The following is a 14,987-nucleotide window of genomic DNA, read 5'->3' on the forward strand; positions in this document are numbered from 1 at the left end:
TTTTTTTATTTTGACCAACACGGCTACCTACCTACCTGTCAATAATTACTAAACTATGATGAATCAAAATAACTGCAAGTCACAATGTATAAAATACCACAATGCATACAAAACCATGTAGAAGGATCAGATTCAGAAACAAAGCCACACAACCTATAAAATCATTAAAAACAAAACAAAACCCTGAACTCCTTGTCTCATATGAGAAAGTCTCGAGGGGGAGCTGGCTATACTCACGGGGGGCTTCTCCATTCAATCTGGCACCAGGATCGTGACATGGTTTGATCCCAACGTGTTTGAACAAAGCATAGTTTAAGCTAACCATAGTTCACGGGAATGTAAGATGAGTCTGTTGGATCAAAGCCAGTGGGCTATCTGGTTCTTACAATAACTAACCAGCGATGCCTGGGGGAAAGCCTGCAAGGGGAATATGAGAACAGCAGCCTGCAATTCCCAGCAAGTGGTGCTCAGAGTCCAGGCATAGACCAGAACTCTGGTTACGCAGAAGTGCACATAGATGCTCCTAATGTCTTCTGCAGGGCTGCCCCGGGAGGAGGAGTGAGAAGGGAGAGCATGTGAGCCCCAAGGCTGATTCCTGCATTGCTAAAAAGGTGCAGAGCCTTCCCCCCCCCCCCATGGAAGCCCTGCATTCTCTCCTGTTAGCCTGCAAGGCGGGAGTAGGCAAGACCAGAGCCAAGAGGAGTGTGGCAATTTCCTCTAATATATATATAATATTTGTATGCATTTTTGTTGTTGCTGACTTGCATTCCAAAGTTTGGAGGTGAATTTGAAAGGAAGCCTGTGTTTCAATCTGCCTGCTGGTTCAGGAAGTGTGAATTTGGTAAAGACACATCAAAATGAGAACTCATATGAATTTATCACCAGTTAGCGCACATGAAACCAACAGACTTTCAGCACAGCTGCCCTCTCACCCACCCCCCTCCTTTGGTTCAAATTCCACTAGGACATAAAGTTACCTCTGGCAGCCGATATTGTTCGACTCCTCCTTCAAGTTTCTCTTTCAGAGCGCTGTTTGTTTGCTTGATATTCTGAATCTGAAAAGAAAAGCTTCGTCTGTCAATAGAGATAACAGAATAAAACATCGCTTCCTTCAGATGGGCTGGGGTGGAGAAGCCCCTGCCAAGCTCTGATCTGCAATTTTCTGAAACGCATTCTCCTTTCTCTAAAACTTCCTACCTCCCCCCCCCCCCCCGGTCAGTGCTGTTTTGAGGACTGCAGCTTCGCTTCAGAGCCAAAGGACTCCAGGGAAGAAATGAGAACTTTTAACTAATTTAAGAGGCAAGCCGGCAGAAGATCTAAAAGAAAATACCCTTTTCCAGGGCTTCTTTACACACGCACAAAATCTAAGGGAATTGTTAAGTTTCAGAGGCGCAGGTCAAGAGGATCTCGGAGGCGGTTTGCAGGCCACGGGTCTCAGTAGGAAATAACTGGGAAAGTACGCCTGGCCTTTGAATTACAGAGAGCGTTTGCCCTCAAAGACCTTTTACGCCGAGAGGCAGCTGGTAACAGTTTAATGCTGACATTTAAAAGCAGAGAGTACTTACCTATCCCGCCCTTAAAAAACCCCAACAACACACAGAAAGAGAAAGCAACTTGGTTTTTTAAAAACTAACAACAACCACAACCACCAGATTATAGAACACAGAAGCCCTTGCCTTGGAGCCCTACTGAGACTGTCGCTTTCAGTATACTGTAGGGAAACATTAAAGAGATCCTGGAATCAGATACCAGAAGGAAATCATACAGAAACACCCAGGCCTCCCTTTTGCTTCACCCCACCCATCCATCCACCTACCACCCCAAAGAATCTAGCAATTCAGCTGCTGGGAAGCAACTATAGGAGAGGGAAATCCCCATGTCTGACCCATCAGCAATGCTCTTAAATCTGTGGCATGGCACCTCTGTGCATTTTGCTGAACAGGAGAGGCATGGAGTGGGATGACGGGTTCACTGGCTGCCATGCTCCTCTTAATTCGGGGTGGGGAACCTGTGGCTCTCCAGATACTGTTGGATTCCCAGTTCCCATCCCCTCTAGGCAACTTGTTCAATAGCTAGGAATGAAGGGAGTTGGGAGTCCCAACAAAAGCATCAGCATGGGACCGCCTCTCCTGGTATGCCCCGCGGAGGACCTTAAGGTCCACAAATGACAACATTTTGGAGGTCCCAAGTCGCAAGGTGGTTAGGTTGGTCTCAACCAGGGCCAGGGCCTTTTCAGTACTGGCCCCGACTTGATGGAACGCTCTGTCACAAGAGACTAGGGCCCTGCGGGACTTGACATCTTTCCGCAGGACCGGCAAGACAGAGCTGTTCCTCCTGGCCTTTGGTTTGGACTCAGTCTGACCCTTCTGTTTCCCTCCCCTCATGGTTTTGATCTATGGGCTACTTTTAAAATGAGGCTGCATTTTAAATTGCATTTTAATCTGTATTTTAAATTGGGTTCCCCCCCATTATGTTTTTATTGTAATTTTACTGGTGTTAGCTGCCCTGAGCCCGGCTCCGGCCAGGGAGGGTGGGGTATAAATAAAATTTATTATTACTATTATTATTACTATTATTATTACTATTATTATTCTACAAAGGGGTCAGAGAGAGCAAAAGTGAAGTCAGCGGGGTGCCATTTCTCCCTTTGGTGGGTTCAGTGTTGACAAGGCCGCACCTGCCAAGTTTTCAACTCCCATCCTTCATTTCCCATTCCTTCATGAGGCATTCATAATCCATGCGGAGCCTATAAATATTTTGTTCAGCTTTTCAAGAGATTCCATTAAACACCAGGGTTCATTTTTCTTACTTCAACCCTTTTATAGCTGTAGCCAGTGCAGGGAAAATAAAAGCCCGGTGTAATGCAAGATATAAACGTAGTAAAATTAATTAGGAAAAGGGAGTATTTGCTTTACTTGATTTCTATTTGTTTGGGGTGAGGGGTTTATCCCACTTATCTGCGCATGGAGCCAAAGAGCCATGAAGTGATTGGTAGAAGCAAATGTAGAATGCGGCCAAACAAAAAAGGTTGCATTAACTTCCAGTGCAATTCTGTGCATGTTTACTCACAGGTTCAAGTGTGTTTACTCACGGATCAGCACGCATAGGATTGAAGCTTTTGTTCATATTCATAAAGGGCATAAAATATTTGATGCTCTGACCTCTAATTTCGATTATGCTGGAAGTGGATGCTTGGCCAAAGTATAGCCCCTAAATTTTTATTATCAGTAATTAAGAGTGATGCAACAGGCATAAATCATCCAAATCGGACAATTGATCATTGGTTCAAGAGAAAAGGGAACAAGGCTACAAGTGTCTATATGAAGAAACATGCTTCTGCGTTATTATTATTTTTAATTTAGAAAGTGAGAGAAACCTGCCTTTTAAAAAATATGAATGTTGCTCAGTTAATAATGAGCGCAACCAATCAACACACAGCCTCTTCTATTGCACTGATTGGGAGAAAGGCAATTGGAATTCTGCACCATGGACCAATCAGTACATACTAGGAAAAGTCTGGGAGGAGCTTACATCTCCCTTGGCAACCAGCCATTAGAGGCGGCCTGGGCCACATTCAAACCATAAAGTGGTACCATACTACTTCATACACTCAACGTCTTCCCCCAAAGAATCTTGGGAGTTGTAGTTTGTCAAGGGTGCTGACAGCTGCTGGGAGACCCCTACTCCTCTCCCAGAGCTACAGTTCCCTGAGTTCCCTGTGAAGAGGGACTTGCTTGTTAAGCCACTCTGTGAACTATAGGGGGCAAATAGGGGAATCTCCTAGTAACTCCCAGCACCACAAACTACAGCTCCCAGAATTCTTTGGGGGAAGAAGCCATGGCTGTTCAAAATGGAATCATAGTGCTTTATATACGTTTGGCTGAATATATGTGGCACTTGAAAGAACGGAACAATCCTTTTAAGACAAAGCATATTTGGGGAGCGAGTTGCCCAAGGGTTGCGATCATAAAATCATGGAATCATAGAGTTCCATCATCTGGACCAACCCCATGCAATGCAGGGAAGCGAACCTACAAACTTGGCATTCTCAGCACCATGATCCAACCAACTGAGCTACTGGGTTATATCAGTTATATTATAACAATTTTCTTTCTTAAAATTGGAAGAAAGCTGTTTTAACATAGGAACCTTGAAGATTTGCAGTATGGCATCAACTAGGCCAAATATGTCACACGGTTCAGACTAGCTGTAATTTGGAGGGGGGTTTTTTTTGGGGGGGGGTAGAGAAATATCTATTGTATAGGAATGGTATGGGCAGGAAAAACAAGGGCTATCTTAGTTGTATTCCTGGATTTGAGAGTATGGAAGATTGCTATATGAGTAAAAGCTGAAGTTGGGAAGGAAATCAAGTCACCAAGTATGCCAAAAAAAGAAGTTTTTTTTAAAAAATAGTTGGCCGGTACAAAAATGTTCTCCAAACGAAAAAACAAACAAAAAAAACCCTCCGTCCAGAGTATAAAAAAAGAGTACAGAAACTGTGATTTATAGAAGTCTATAGTAGCATCTTGGGGGAAGAGACAGGAAGCTGGCATACCGCACATTGTACCTTGCTGCACTGTAAATAGAAAGCCAAGATGAAATAATTCCATTCTGAAACATGCTGCTCAGCTGACAGCTTGTTAATCAAGTCTCATCCCGATGCAAAACATCTCGTCCGAGCTATGAATCCTCCGGGGAGGCGCAAAATTGAGACCGATGGCAGCTCCTTTCTTAAAATATGTATGGGATGATTAAAAATAAGCCTTGATTTGTCGCAGGGAAAGCGCTCGTACCTGCCGTTTGATGGAGACCAATTCCATATCCAGTTGCCTCAGCAAGGTGGTAGCAGCTGTCGCGTTGGCGGAGACTGCCTCCACATCTTCTTGAGAAAGGAACATTCCTTTGGGAGGTTTCCTCTTGGCTCTGTTCTTAGCTGCCTGGGTACTGTGCTTTTCCTTCTTCACCTGAGGAACTGTTTCCACCAGGGGAACCTGCAAAGTAGAAATCTGACATACGTTAAGCTGGGATAATTCACTTCAAACCATAATCCACACATACAACTGTTTAAGAGGCCTACGAACCTGTAATTTGTCTGATTGTGGTGGCTGATCATTGCAAGGAGTGCAGCTGCCACATTACTGGCGCTAGGGCTGGGCGATATCTGGTTTTCAACTTTGTGATATATCACCATCGCAGAATAAAAAAGAAAGGCAAAGGACCCCTGACAGTTAAGTCCAGTCACAGACGACTCTGGGGTTGCGGCGCTCATCTCGCTTTCAGGCCAAGGGAGCCGGCGTTTGTCCACAGACAGTTTTTCCAGGTCATGTGGCCAGCATGACTAAGCCGCTTCTGGCACAACAGAACACCGAAACCAGAGCAGCGCATGGAAATGCAGTTTACCTTTCTGCCGGAGTGGTACCTATTTATCTACTTGCACTTTTTGGCGTGCTTTCGAACTGCTAGGTTGCCAGGAGGATCATGGGGATTCGAACCCCCAACCTTCTGATCGGCAAGCCCAAGATTTAGACCACAGTGCCACCCGTGTCCCACAATGTCTCAAATAAGGATGGAGATATGTGGAGGCATTGGCTGGCTTTGCAGTTTTTCTTACATTGTGATTTTCACATAGCGCGCACACAAACACATCGTGATTCGCGATATGTTGCCAGGTTAAAAATTATGAAACCAGTATCATGATTTGAACTTTAAACCCGTTTTGGAAAATGTATAGATATATCACCCAGCCCTAACTGGCCCCACATGCAGGGACCAGCTTGTATAGACCAGCGACACCATGTGATAGCCCCATATGTGTAATGGGAGAGGCTAGGAACATTGGAAGTTCCCTTATACCAAGTCTGACCAAAATGACCCATCTAGTCTATACCTCAAGGACTGTCTCTCTCCCTATGAACCAACCTAGACCCTGAGATCATCCTCCGAGGCCCTTCTTTGTGTGGTGATACGAAAACGGGTCTTCTCTGGGGTGGCTCCCCATTTGTGGAATGCTCTCCCCAGGGAAGTTCGCCTGGTGCCTTCACTGTATACATTTAGGTGCCAGGCAAAACACTGGGCTGATTAACATCTGATATCCTTAAATGTGTTGTGGGAGGGAGGATTGCTCAACTTTATTATGTGTTTTGTGTTTTTTATGTTGTACAGTCATACCTCGGGTTGCAGACGGTTCGGGTTGCGCTATTTTGGGTTGCGCACTGTGCCGAACCCGGAAGTACCGGAACAGGTTACTTCTGGGGTTTGGCGGTTGCACATGCGCAGAAGCGCTAAATCACACTTTGCGCATAAGCGCCGAATCACGACCCGCATGTGCACAGACACACCGCTGCGGGTGCGAATTCTGCGGGTTGTGAATGTGCTTCCCGCACGGATCCTGTTCACAACCTGAGAGTCCGCTGTATTTTTATGCCCTGAAGTTATAGACTGGCTGGATGGAGAGGAGTGTTAAGAAGAACTGGCCGTGGAACCCCTAGGGGAAGAAGACTCGGAGCCAGGGGACTGGTGGTAGGACGACAATGAGTGGTCAGAAGGAGAAGACGGGGAGGAGGGGGTGTCGGAAGCTGAAGAGGTAACAGGGTTTGGTGAGCAGGAAGATGCTATGGCAGAGAGCGGTTCAGATGTATGGACAATCTTGCCTTGCAAATTGTTTGGGATTAGCAGACCAGCCCCCAGCATGGTGGGGGAAATGTGGAGTCCCTGGGAGGAACCACCATCACAGCACTACTGCAGCCACCACGAAGGCTGACATGGTTCTTACGGGTAACAAATTGGAACTCTGGGCCTGCTTGACATACATACGATGGTGACCCCAGTGCCGTTAACCATGCTTGCACTGCATCTGTCAGAACGAGGCTGGCATCATTAACAATAGCATGTAGATATGCTAAGGCATCTCGTATTTTCCAGGAAGATGTTGTATTTGCATTAGTGGAACAGGGAATTAGAATGTACAATACGACCCGAACAATGGAAGATTGCTTTGGAATCTAGACAGAATGTTTTTTCTGATTTAAAAATTGGGGGTTTCAGGTAAACTGGATTCCATAAAATCTCTACAAGAAATTGCTGTCAAGCTCAGATATAGGCTGAAAGTGCAATGCAGGAAATGCCTCGTTGAGGCATATAATGTGGGCCAGTGCAGCAAAATACTTGTTTTGCGCTGAAGTTGCTGTCTGTATTAATCCTGTATTGGAAAAATCCTTCATATTTCTGGGTGTTCGTGTACTTTTAAATTACTCCCCTGTCGTATGGGGACTAACAACAGGACAACAAAAATGGAATCTGTGAGTCCTTATGGTGACTAAGTGACTTACACTTGAGCCTGGAGGAATAAATACCATCTATTATGTAATGATCTGAAGACCTTAATGCCCTTGGACATTTGGATGGCATATATTGATCTGTATGTGTAAATTAAGATGGATGCATAGATGCTGAGTGTTATTGTGAATGTGAATAGATGATTTGGGTTTTGTTCTGTTGTTGTTGTTTGGTTCCACACACACCCTTGCGTGCATTTTCTTTTTTTCCTTTCTTTAATAAATTTGCAATTAAAAAAAGGATATGCATTGTATTTTACAGTTGCAAGCAAGGTAAGTGGGTAATAACAAGTTATGAGACTACTTTACAGGGGCTGAGTTGGAATTTATTGCTGGGACAAAGTTGTGATTAACTTGACACGGCTTCCTAGTATGTATTCATTATGTTCAGTATGTATCATGTATTACCTGTTATCATGCATTGTATTGTTCATTATTATGACCTGTAATTTATACAACTGTTTAAATTTTTGTTATTGTATGGATGTTGTGTTATGCATTTAATATTGGCTTGTATCCAAGGTAGTGCTCAGTCAGTTCTTCCATTAGGGGCAGGTGATCTGTTTTCCCCTCCTTCCCTCACTGGTAGCAAATCACACTAGCAAGTTGGAGTTCACTCTTTATTAGCAAAAACAGGATCCACACAAGGAGTGTCAGGCCTAATGAGGACAGCAACTCATCTCCGGCAGATTGCCTGGGCTGAGTCTTTGCTTTGTTGGAAGCTGCCTTGTGAGGGTTCAGCCCCAAAGGTATTTGTAAAATAAATACCCTTATAGAAGGTTGCTACTGGTTTTACCAGCTGGAGGAAAAGAATCCTGTCCCCGCTCCCCTCAGCACTTTCCAAGTGTGTCACTCAAAGCTACACGACGATTTCCACGCCACTCTTTCCAAAGCTAGGCCACCAATATGTCACTTTAATTCTTTGCCAGAAATAAAAGAAGACCTAGCTTGTTGAGTGGGTGGGAGAGAGAGAGAGAGAGAGAGAGAGAGAGAGAGAGAGAGAGAGAGAAGAGTAAAGTTTAAGTTTGAGATGTAATTTCCTGTGTGTCAGCCAGAGGGGAAGAAGCAGAAACTAATTTAAGACAAAACATGAGGGGTCAGATGATTGCAGACTAATCCTTAAAGCTCATTCATTTTTATATGCAGTACCGCAAAGCACTAAGATAAGAGTTTTTGCATGGGTATGGAATCTGCCCTGCAAAAGAAAATAAAAGGTCTTCTGGGGACAAGGTAGGCAACAGAAAGATTGCATTTTCAAAACATGAATCTGGGATATTGTTTTGCGTTTCAAAGCACTTGGATTTGCTTGCAGCTCCAGTACAGATTTCTCTCTCTAAAAAACTCATTGTTTTGCTTCTCTCCCAGTTTCTTACGGATAAGGAAGTATACACAGCAGAATGTGAAAGGGTCTTCTAAAATATTTGTGCTACCACCGTTACTTCTTCCTTTCCTTCTTTGAAGACTGCTAGGTATGAAGTAAGGGATGCGGGTGGCGCTGTGGTCTAAACCACAGAGCCTATGGCTTGCTGATCGGAAGGTCGGCAGTTCGAATCCCCACGACGGGGTGAGCTCCCGTTGCTCTGTCCCCGCTCTCCTGCCCACCTAGCAGTTCAAAAGCACGTCAAAGTGCAAGTAGATAAATAGGTACTGCTCCGGCGGGGAGGTAGAGGGCGTTTCCGTGCGCTGCTCTGGTTCACCAGAAGCGGCTTAGTCATGCTGGCCACATGACCCGGAAGCTGTATGCCGGCTCCCTCAGCCAATAAAGCGAGATGAGCGCCGCAACCCCAGAGTCGTTTGTGACTGGATCTAAGGTCAGAGGTCCCCCTTTACCTTTAGGTATGAAGTAGTCGTGCTGCTCTCTCCTAGTCTGAGGGAATAAACCAGGGGTCGGCAACCTAAGCATGGGCCACAAGCAGCCCACGGGGGTCATTTAACCAGCCCCTGAACCGAGCCACCCGCAGATGCAGACACCAGAAATCAGGCGCACGTTCCGACCCACGGAGGGATCTCTGCTGGAGTGAACCGGCCCAGGTGAGGTAAACCTTACCGGCCCCTGGAATAAACCTTCCCTGAGCAGGCAACACACCTTCTTCTAAGGATGGGCTGCAGCAAAGGGGTTGAGTGTCAGGTCTCATCTCCAGGTTATCTTGGAGAGCTGCTACCAGTCAGTGTAGACAAGATGGAACTAGGTGCTCCAATGGTCAGGCAGCTAAGCACCTATGATGGCTGGTGCCTCCTCAGATAGGGAGGAGTCTCTGTAGGCTGACAGCTGTGATCTGCATTAGCCAGAGCTGAGTGAAATAGCTATCACAGAGGGCAACAGTCACATGCACCAGAATAGCAGCACATTATATTTTACGTGTTTTTGTTACCTCGTGGTTCAAACCAAGAGCATTCCATAGCTTCGTTTACATCTCTGCCTCTCTTCCCCTTCCTCCCCCCTCCTCTTTTTCTGCATAGTCATAACTATGTTTTTACCACAATGTGCAGCAATTGTTCCCTCTAGTCACCCTTGGCTTGCAAGCCAGAGATTGAAACCAGTTTTTAATCTTGATTTTCAATCTCTGCTTTGAAAGCAAACTTTGGCTGGCTTTAAATGATGGTTATGCCAGCCTGGGCACCACGACCCAAGTTTCGTGATCACTAACAAGGAAAGGAAGGGGGCTTTAGTGTGGGGTAATTCAGAGAGATGCTGACAGAGAAGCAATTGGAGGGGGGGGGCTCTGCAGTTTGTGTGCCTCTGGATCTCAGCCCCCCTCCCTCGCAGTTGTTCGTCAGCTATTAATGATTCCTTTGTTCCGGCAGGCTTTTGTTCATATGCGGGGAGCTAATGTTCTTATACTTGGTTTCTACTGCTGATCTTGTCTCCTTGGCTGATTGTTTCATATTGATGAGGTTTTTTCGTTTAATGAAACTGTCCGTTTTAAATGCAAGCAACCCCGAGCGGTGCCTTTGCACCAGGAGGGCAGCATACAGCTGCTTCAACAAATTAATAAAAATAAAATAATAGGTCCCTCCCTCCCCCCAAAAAACACTGTGATGGAGGAGCACCCCCTACAACGTACATTCAAAGTTGAAAAATACTTCTTCACACAGATAACCATGGGCACAGACTGTTCACTTCTGAACTAGGAACAGAAAACAAGGCTGCGTAAATATTCTGTTGGGAGCCACCCAAAGTGGCTGGGAAAACTGAGTCAGATGCGTGGCATATAAATAATAAAGTTGTTGTTGCTGTGTTTGCAATTATGTAAAGAACTGTTGTTAGATGCCTTGAGCATGGTTTTAGCTATGGAAAGGCGGCCTACAAATAACATGATGATGATTTGCACTATGTTTGGGGAGAAGGCCATTTCTGCTCCTTTGCTTCCACACATTCCAGCGCAATTGGGACACTGTGACCCCATCCGTCTTCCCAAGCGCTCTCTGTGTGCCAGGGGGCTCAAGGGAACAGAGATGGGCCACAACAAATAATGGCCGGCAAGCACAAGTCAACATCTGTGGGCAGTGGCACCATCCAGCAGAGACACCACCATCAACACATTTTAGGGTAAGCTTTTTGGAACACGCGGCGCAGCTAACAATCCCTTAATGTGTGTGGGGTGTGTGGAACCTTTTCCCACCAAGGGCCACATTCCACCTTAGGTGACCTCCCAGGGGCCGCATGCCACAGATGGGTGGGGCCAGAGGCAAAAGCGGGCGGGGCGATGGTTCTAATTTTGGTACTGTAGGCCACAACCTAGCCACGCAAACGTCAGGAGGTTTCCACACCCCAACCGTTACATTTTTCCATTCTCCATAAAGGTAAAGGGACCCCTGACCATTAGGTCTAGTCGTGACCGACTCTGGGGTTGCGGCGCCCATCTCGCTTTATTGGCCGAGGGAGCCAGCGTGCAGCTTCCGGGTCATGTGGCCAGCATGAACAAGCCGCTTCCGGCGAACCAGAGCAGCGCACGGAAATGGCGTTTACCTTCCCGCCAGAGCGGTACCTATTTATCTACTTGCACTTTTGTGCTTTCGAACTGCTAGGTGGGCAGGAGCTGGGACTGAACAATGGGAGCTCACCCCGTCGCGGGGATTCGAACCGCCGACCTTCTGATCAGCAAGTCCTAGGCTCTGTGGTTTAACCCACAGCGCCACCTGCGTCCCTATTTCCCTTCTCCATGCAGGCAAACAAAATGCATTATCGTTGTCTTCCAGGGCAGGTTCTAGTCAGGCAAAAGGACTTGAGGAGGGTGTAAAAAGGTTTGGCTTGAAGAGACTCCCAAGGGCTGGATAAGAGCGCTATTCAGCCTGAGCTTCTGTTTACAGTAGCAGAAGAAATAAATTATATTTAATTTTTTTTCACTGCTCCACAGAACATCTGAAGGATGAAGCAGGGACTTTATTTTTTTAAAGGAACAATGGGATTTGCTGATCAAAGGATTAAAGGAATACACAAGCAACGAGGGGAAAGGGGCAGAGATTTCACTTTGTTAACAAGCTTTAAGAAAACCAATTGTGACACGTACATTGTGCGAAGGACCCTTATATAATTTCTTCCACTCTCATATTAATTTTTAATACCATTTAACCAAATGATAAAGCGGCGTACTCCGAGTTCATCCAGTTTTTAATTAAATAGGGAGGGAGGGGAGGAGGGAGAAGAGAAACCTGACCATGTCATTTCCAGAAAAATATGACAAGTGAAGGGAGAATGGGGAGAGATGTACGTCCTCTCACAGATTAATCTCGCAGGATAATTTTGGATTGCATCAGCCGAGGGACTACAGATATGCAGGCTGATTAACTCTGTGCTGCCAGTTCTGACTGACAACTTCCATCTTTGCTCTATTCAAGGTGGTCACCTTGGCGGTTAACCCAGGTAGAACCAATGCAATTATCCCTCACTAAGAGTCCCTGCAGCTCAATAATCTAGGAGGCCAGGGATAGGGAATCTCGAGGCTGGGGGCAGATTGTGGCCCTCTAGAGGTTTCCATCTGGCCCTTGGAATCCTTCCGAAGACACATTGCACACCGAGTTTGCTCTGTGCCATTCTTAACTACTTTGGCCTGGCTGGAATGTGTCCTTGAACTATGATGGTGCCTCCTGCTTGCCTAAATGATGTGATGGGGGGCAAAAAAAACCCCTCACTTTTACAAGGCTGGTGCATTTATTTTTCAAGTAACAGTGGTATCTAATAATCTGCCCACCTTTGCCTCTGATGCCACCCACCCTGGCATGCCGTCCCTGGAAAGTTAGCTATAAGAGATCTGTTCCTCAGACTGAAAGGGTTTCCCCACCCTGCAGCAGACCTTAATAGTGCCTCCATTTTAAAGGCATGTTCTAGGATTTAATCCCAGGAGAAGAAATGGGACAACTAAGCCCCCATATCTTATCCAATTTTGCAGTGGTCCTCTGCAGCGCTGAGAATGCGGAAAGGAGTATAAACACTCAAATGCACCCAGGGGCACTACTGCCCTGCACTGGGGTGGGACAGATGAACCTTGGGGGGGGGGTGTCCTCTTCCAACTCTACATTTCTATGGTTCTTCACCAGGTCTCTGTCAAACAGGTCAAAACAGTAGTGGAGGGGGCAAATTTGAAGGGGGGGGAGTAAGGGGGGGTCTGTGGAAGAGAGAGATGCCAGAGAAAAGGCAGCAGTTGGGAGAAGAGTCGAGAGAGTCCCTCCTGCTGCAAACAAATACAGAAGAGGAAAACTCTGATCCTAAACCTCCACTGCCATTCCGGGATATCTTCGGGAGAAGAAAAGGCCAAGGAGTAAACCAGGGGTCGGCAACGTGTGGCCCATGGGCCAGATGTGGCCCACGAAGACCGTTTTACCGGCCCACAAGCTGCCCCTGAACTGAGCCACCCACTTGGCGAATCCTCCATGCGCTGCGCTAAAATGGTACAGCGTGGTGCGGGGACTCACCGAGCGTGCCGGAAATCACGTCTGCACACGCACAGATACCAGAAATTGCGTCTGTGCATGTGCAGATGCTGAAATTCGCTTTGGCGCAGGCGCAATTTTCAACATCTGGGCACGTGCAGAAGCGATTTCAGGCGTCGTGCTGCGTCAGTCCGGCCCACGGACAATCTCCATGGGAGTGATCCAGCCCATGGCCGGTAAACCTGGCTGACCCCTGGAGTAAACCTTACACAAATCTGGAGTGGAGTCCCTAAGACGGTTGGATGGTGCCTTGTAAGCCTCCTTCCTGCTACTCCTGCAGCCCAGCTAGTGCCAAACGTAATTCTCTGCTTTCCTTTGGACCACATCAGTGAGACTGAGGAGGGGGCCTTGTTATCTGGGCAGGCCGGGACTTCCATACACACTGCCCAGTCTTGCATCCTTGCTAACACAGCGGTTTGACTTCACCCCCGGAGGCGGACTCCGTTGTCTCTCAAGACAGCTGCCAACGACTATGGCAATAGAGAGAGCGCACAGCCATTGTGACTAGTAGTACTCTCATTGTACCCCACAATGCACTGCAGCTGCTGGGCAGTGACCGAGGCACCAAGAACAGGGTCTGCTGCCAAACACCTGGTTTCCCTTCTCAGACCTGAAGAATGCACACACGTACGCAATGCACACACACGCGCACACACACACAAGCACACAATACTCTTATGTATTCTTAAGAGGCAGCGTGTCCTTGTGCCCGCAGAGCGACTGGATGCGCTTTGGCAATTCTGGAGGGGCCAGGTGAGTACAAGGGAGGGAACGAAGGCAGAGATTAGCTCTACTACAGCGTGATAAACAAGGGTGTGTAATCCAACGCACACTGCTTGGCTGCAAAGGGGACCTGAACTCAAACATTGCAGCCATCTGCTTCCTTTTGGAAAGCACAGCAGACACAAATTAACTTTGACTTTCAGCATGCACGGCTACGTCCACCGTTCTTGGCTTTGCAGCGGGGAGCCAGTGGCAATAAAAGGCTTTGGGGGGTGAGGGTGAGGAACAGCCAAAGCCAACATTTGTCATAAGCAAAGCCTGTCAAAGGGATTTCAAAACTTTTAGCTAATTATACACCGATCCTAAAACATCCATCCGACAAAGAGACAGTTGTGGCCTTGGTAGTGCCAGAAAACAATGCCAATTAAAAAATAAAATAAAAGCGAGAGTGGGATATTTTTATTGGTCTTGCAAACCACACCCATCTGCTTTTACATAAGTCACACCATTGGTTCATTGAGCCCAGCACTGCCTGCACTGACCAGGGTTTCAGGAGAGAAAAAGTCCTACAAGGTCAGATTGGCAAGTGAAATTTGCGTGCTTTCAAATGTTGGTTCAAGGGAAAAAATAGGCATTTTTAGAAAGGAGAATTCCCTGGATGCCAAAATCCAAGTTTGGGACAAGTTGTCTTTGATGAGAGAACCCCAGCAAAGATTTAAGATAACAAAACTTGCAGAAAAGTAAAGCGCGGAAAATATAGGCTGTCAGACCTTTAAAATATGCCCTTATGAGATCTAAAATTTGCCCCTTCCCCAGTATAGAAAAAAGACCGCACCTTTGGTAAGTTTAAAATGATTTACTTACAAACTCTCCAAAGGTCAGATTCATACAGCATTCAGAAAAATTGCATGGGCAGCAAAACTTGGTTAGTTACAGTGGTAAAAGTTCCTAAATTATTGGTACAGGAACTAAGGAGAGGCATGTTAGAGCCATGCAGCT

General features: G+C 46.4%; 1 protein-coding gene across 2 annotated transcripts in view; it reads right to left on the bottom strand.

The window, feature by feature from the left end:
- Positions 1 to 14,987, bottom strand: part of RCOR1 (REST corepressor 1) — a 143,536-nt gene that overhangs the window by 12,843 nt on the left and 115,706 nt on the right. The window contains exons 8-9 of one of the 2 annotated variants that reach the window (XM_083519156.1): positions 4,794 to 4,991; positions 978 to 1,055 (exon numbers count right to left, since the gene is read on the bottom strand). In XM_083519156.1, coding sequence (XP_083375282.1) covers positions 978 to 1,055; positions 4,794 to 4,991 — 276 coding nt within the window. Of the gene's footprint in view, positions 1 to 977; positions 1,056 to 4,793; positions 5,007 to 14,987 lie in introns of both variants that reach the window. The other variant, XM_083519155.1, reaches the window with a different exon arrangement.

Source organism: Podarcis liolepis (assembly GCF_965112155.1).
Source record: "Podarcis liolepis genome assembly, chromosome: 1".
NCBI lineage: Eukaryota > Metazoa > Chordata > Lepidosauria > Squamata > Lacertidae > Podarcis > Podarcis liolepis.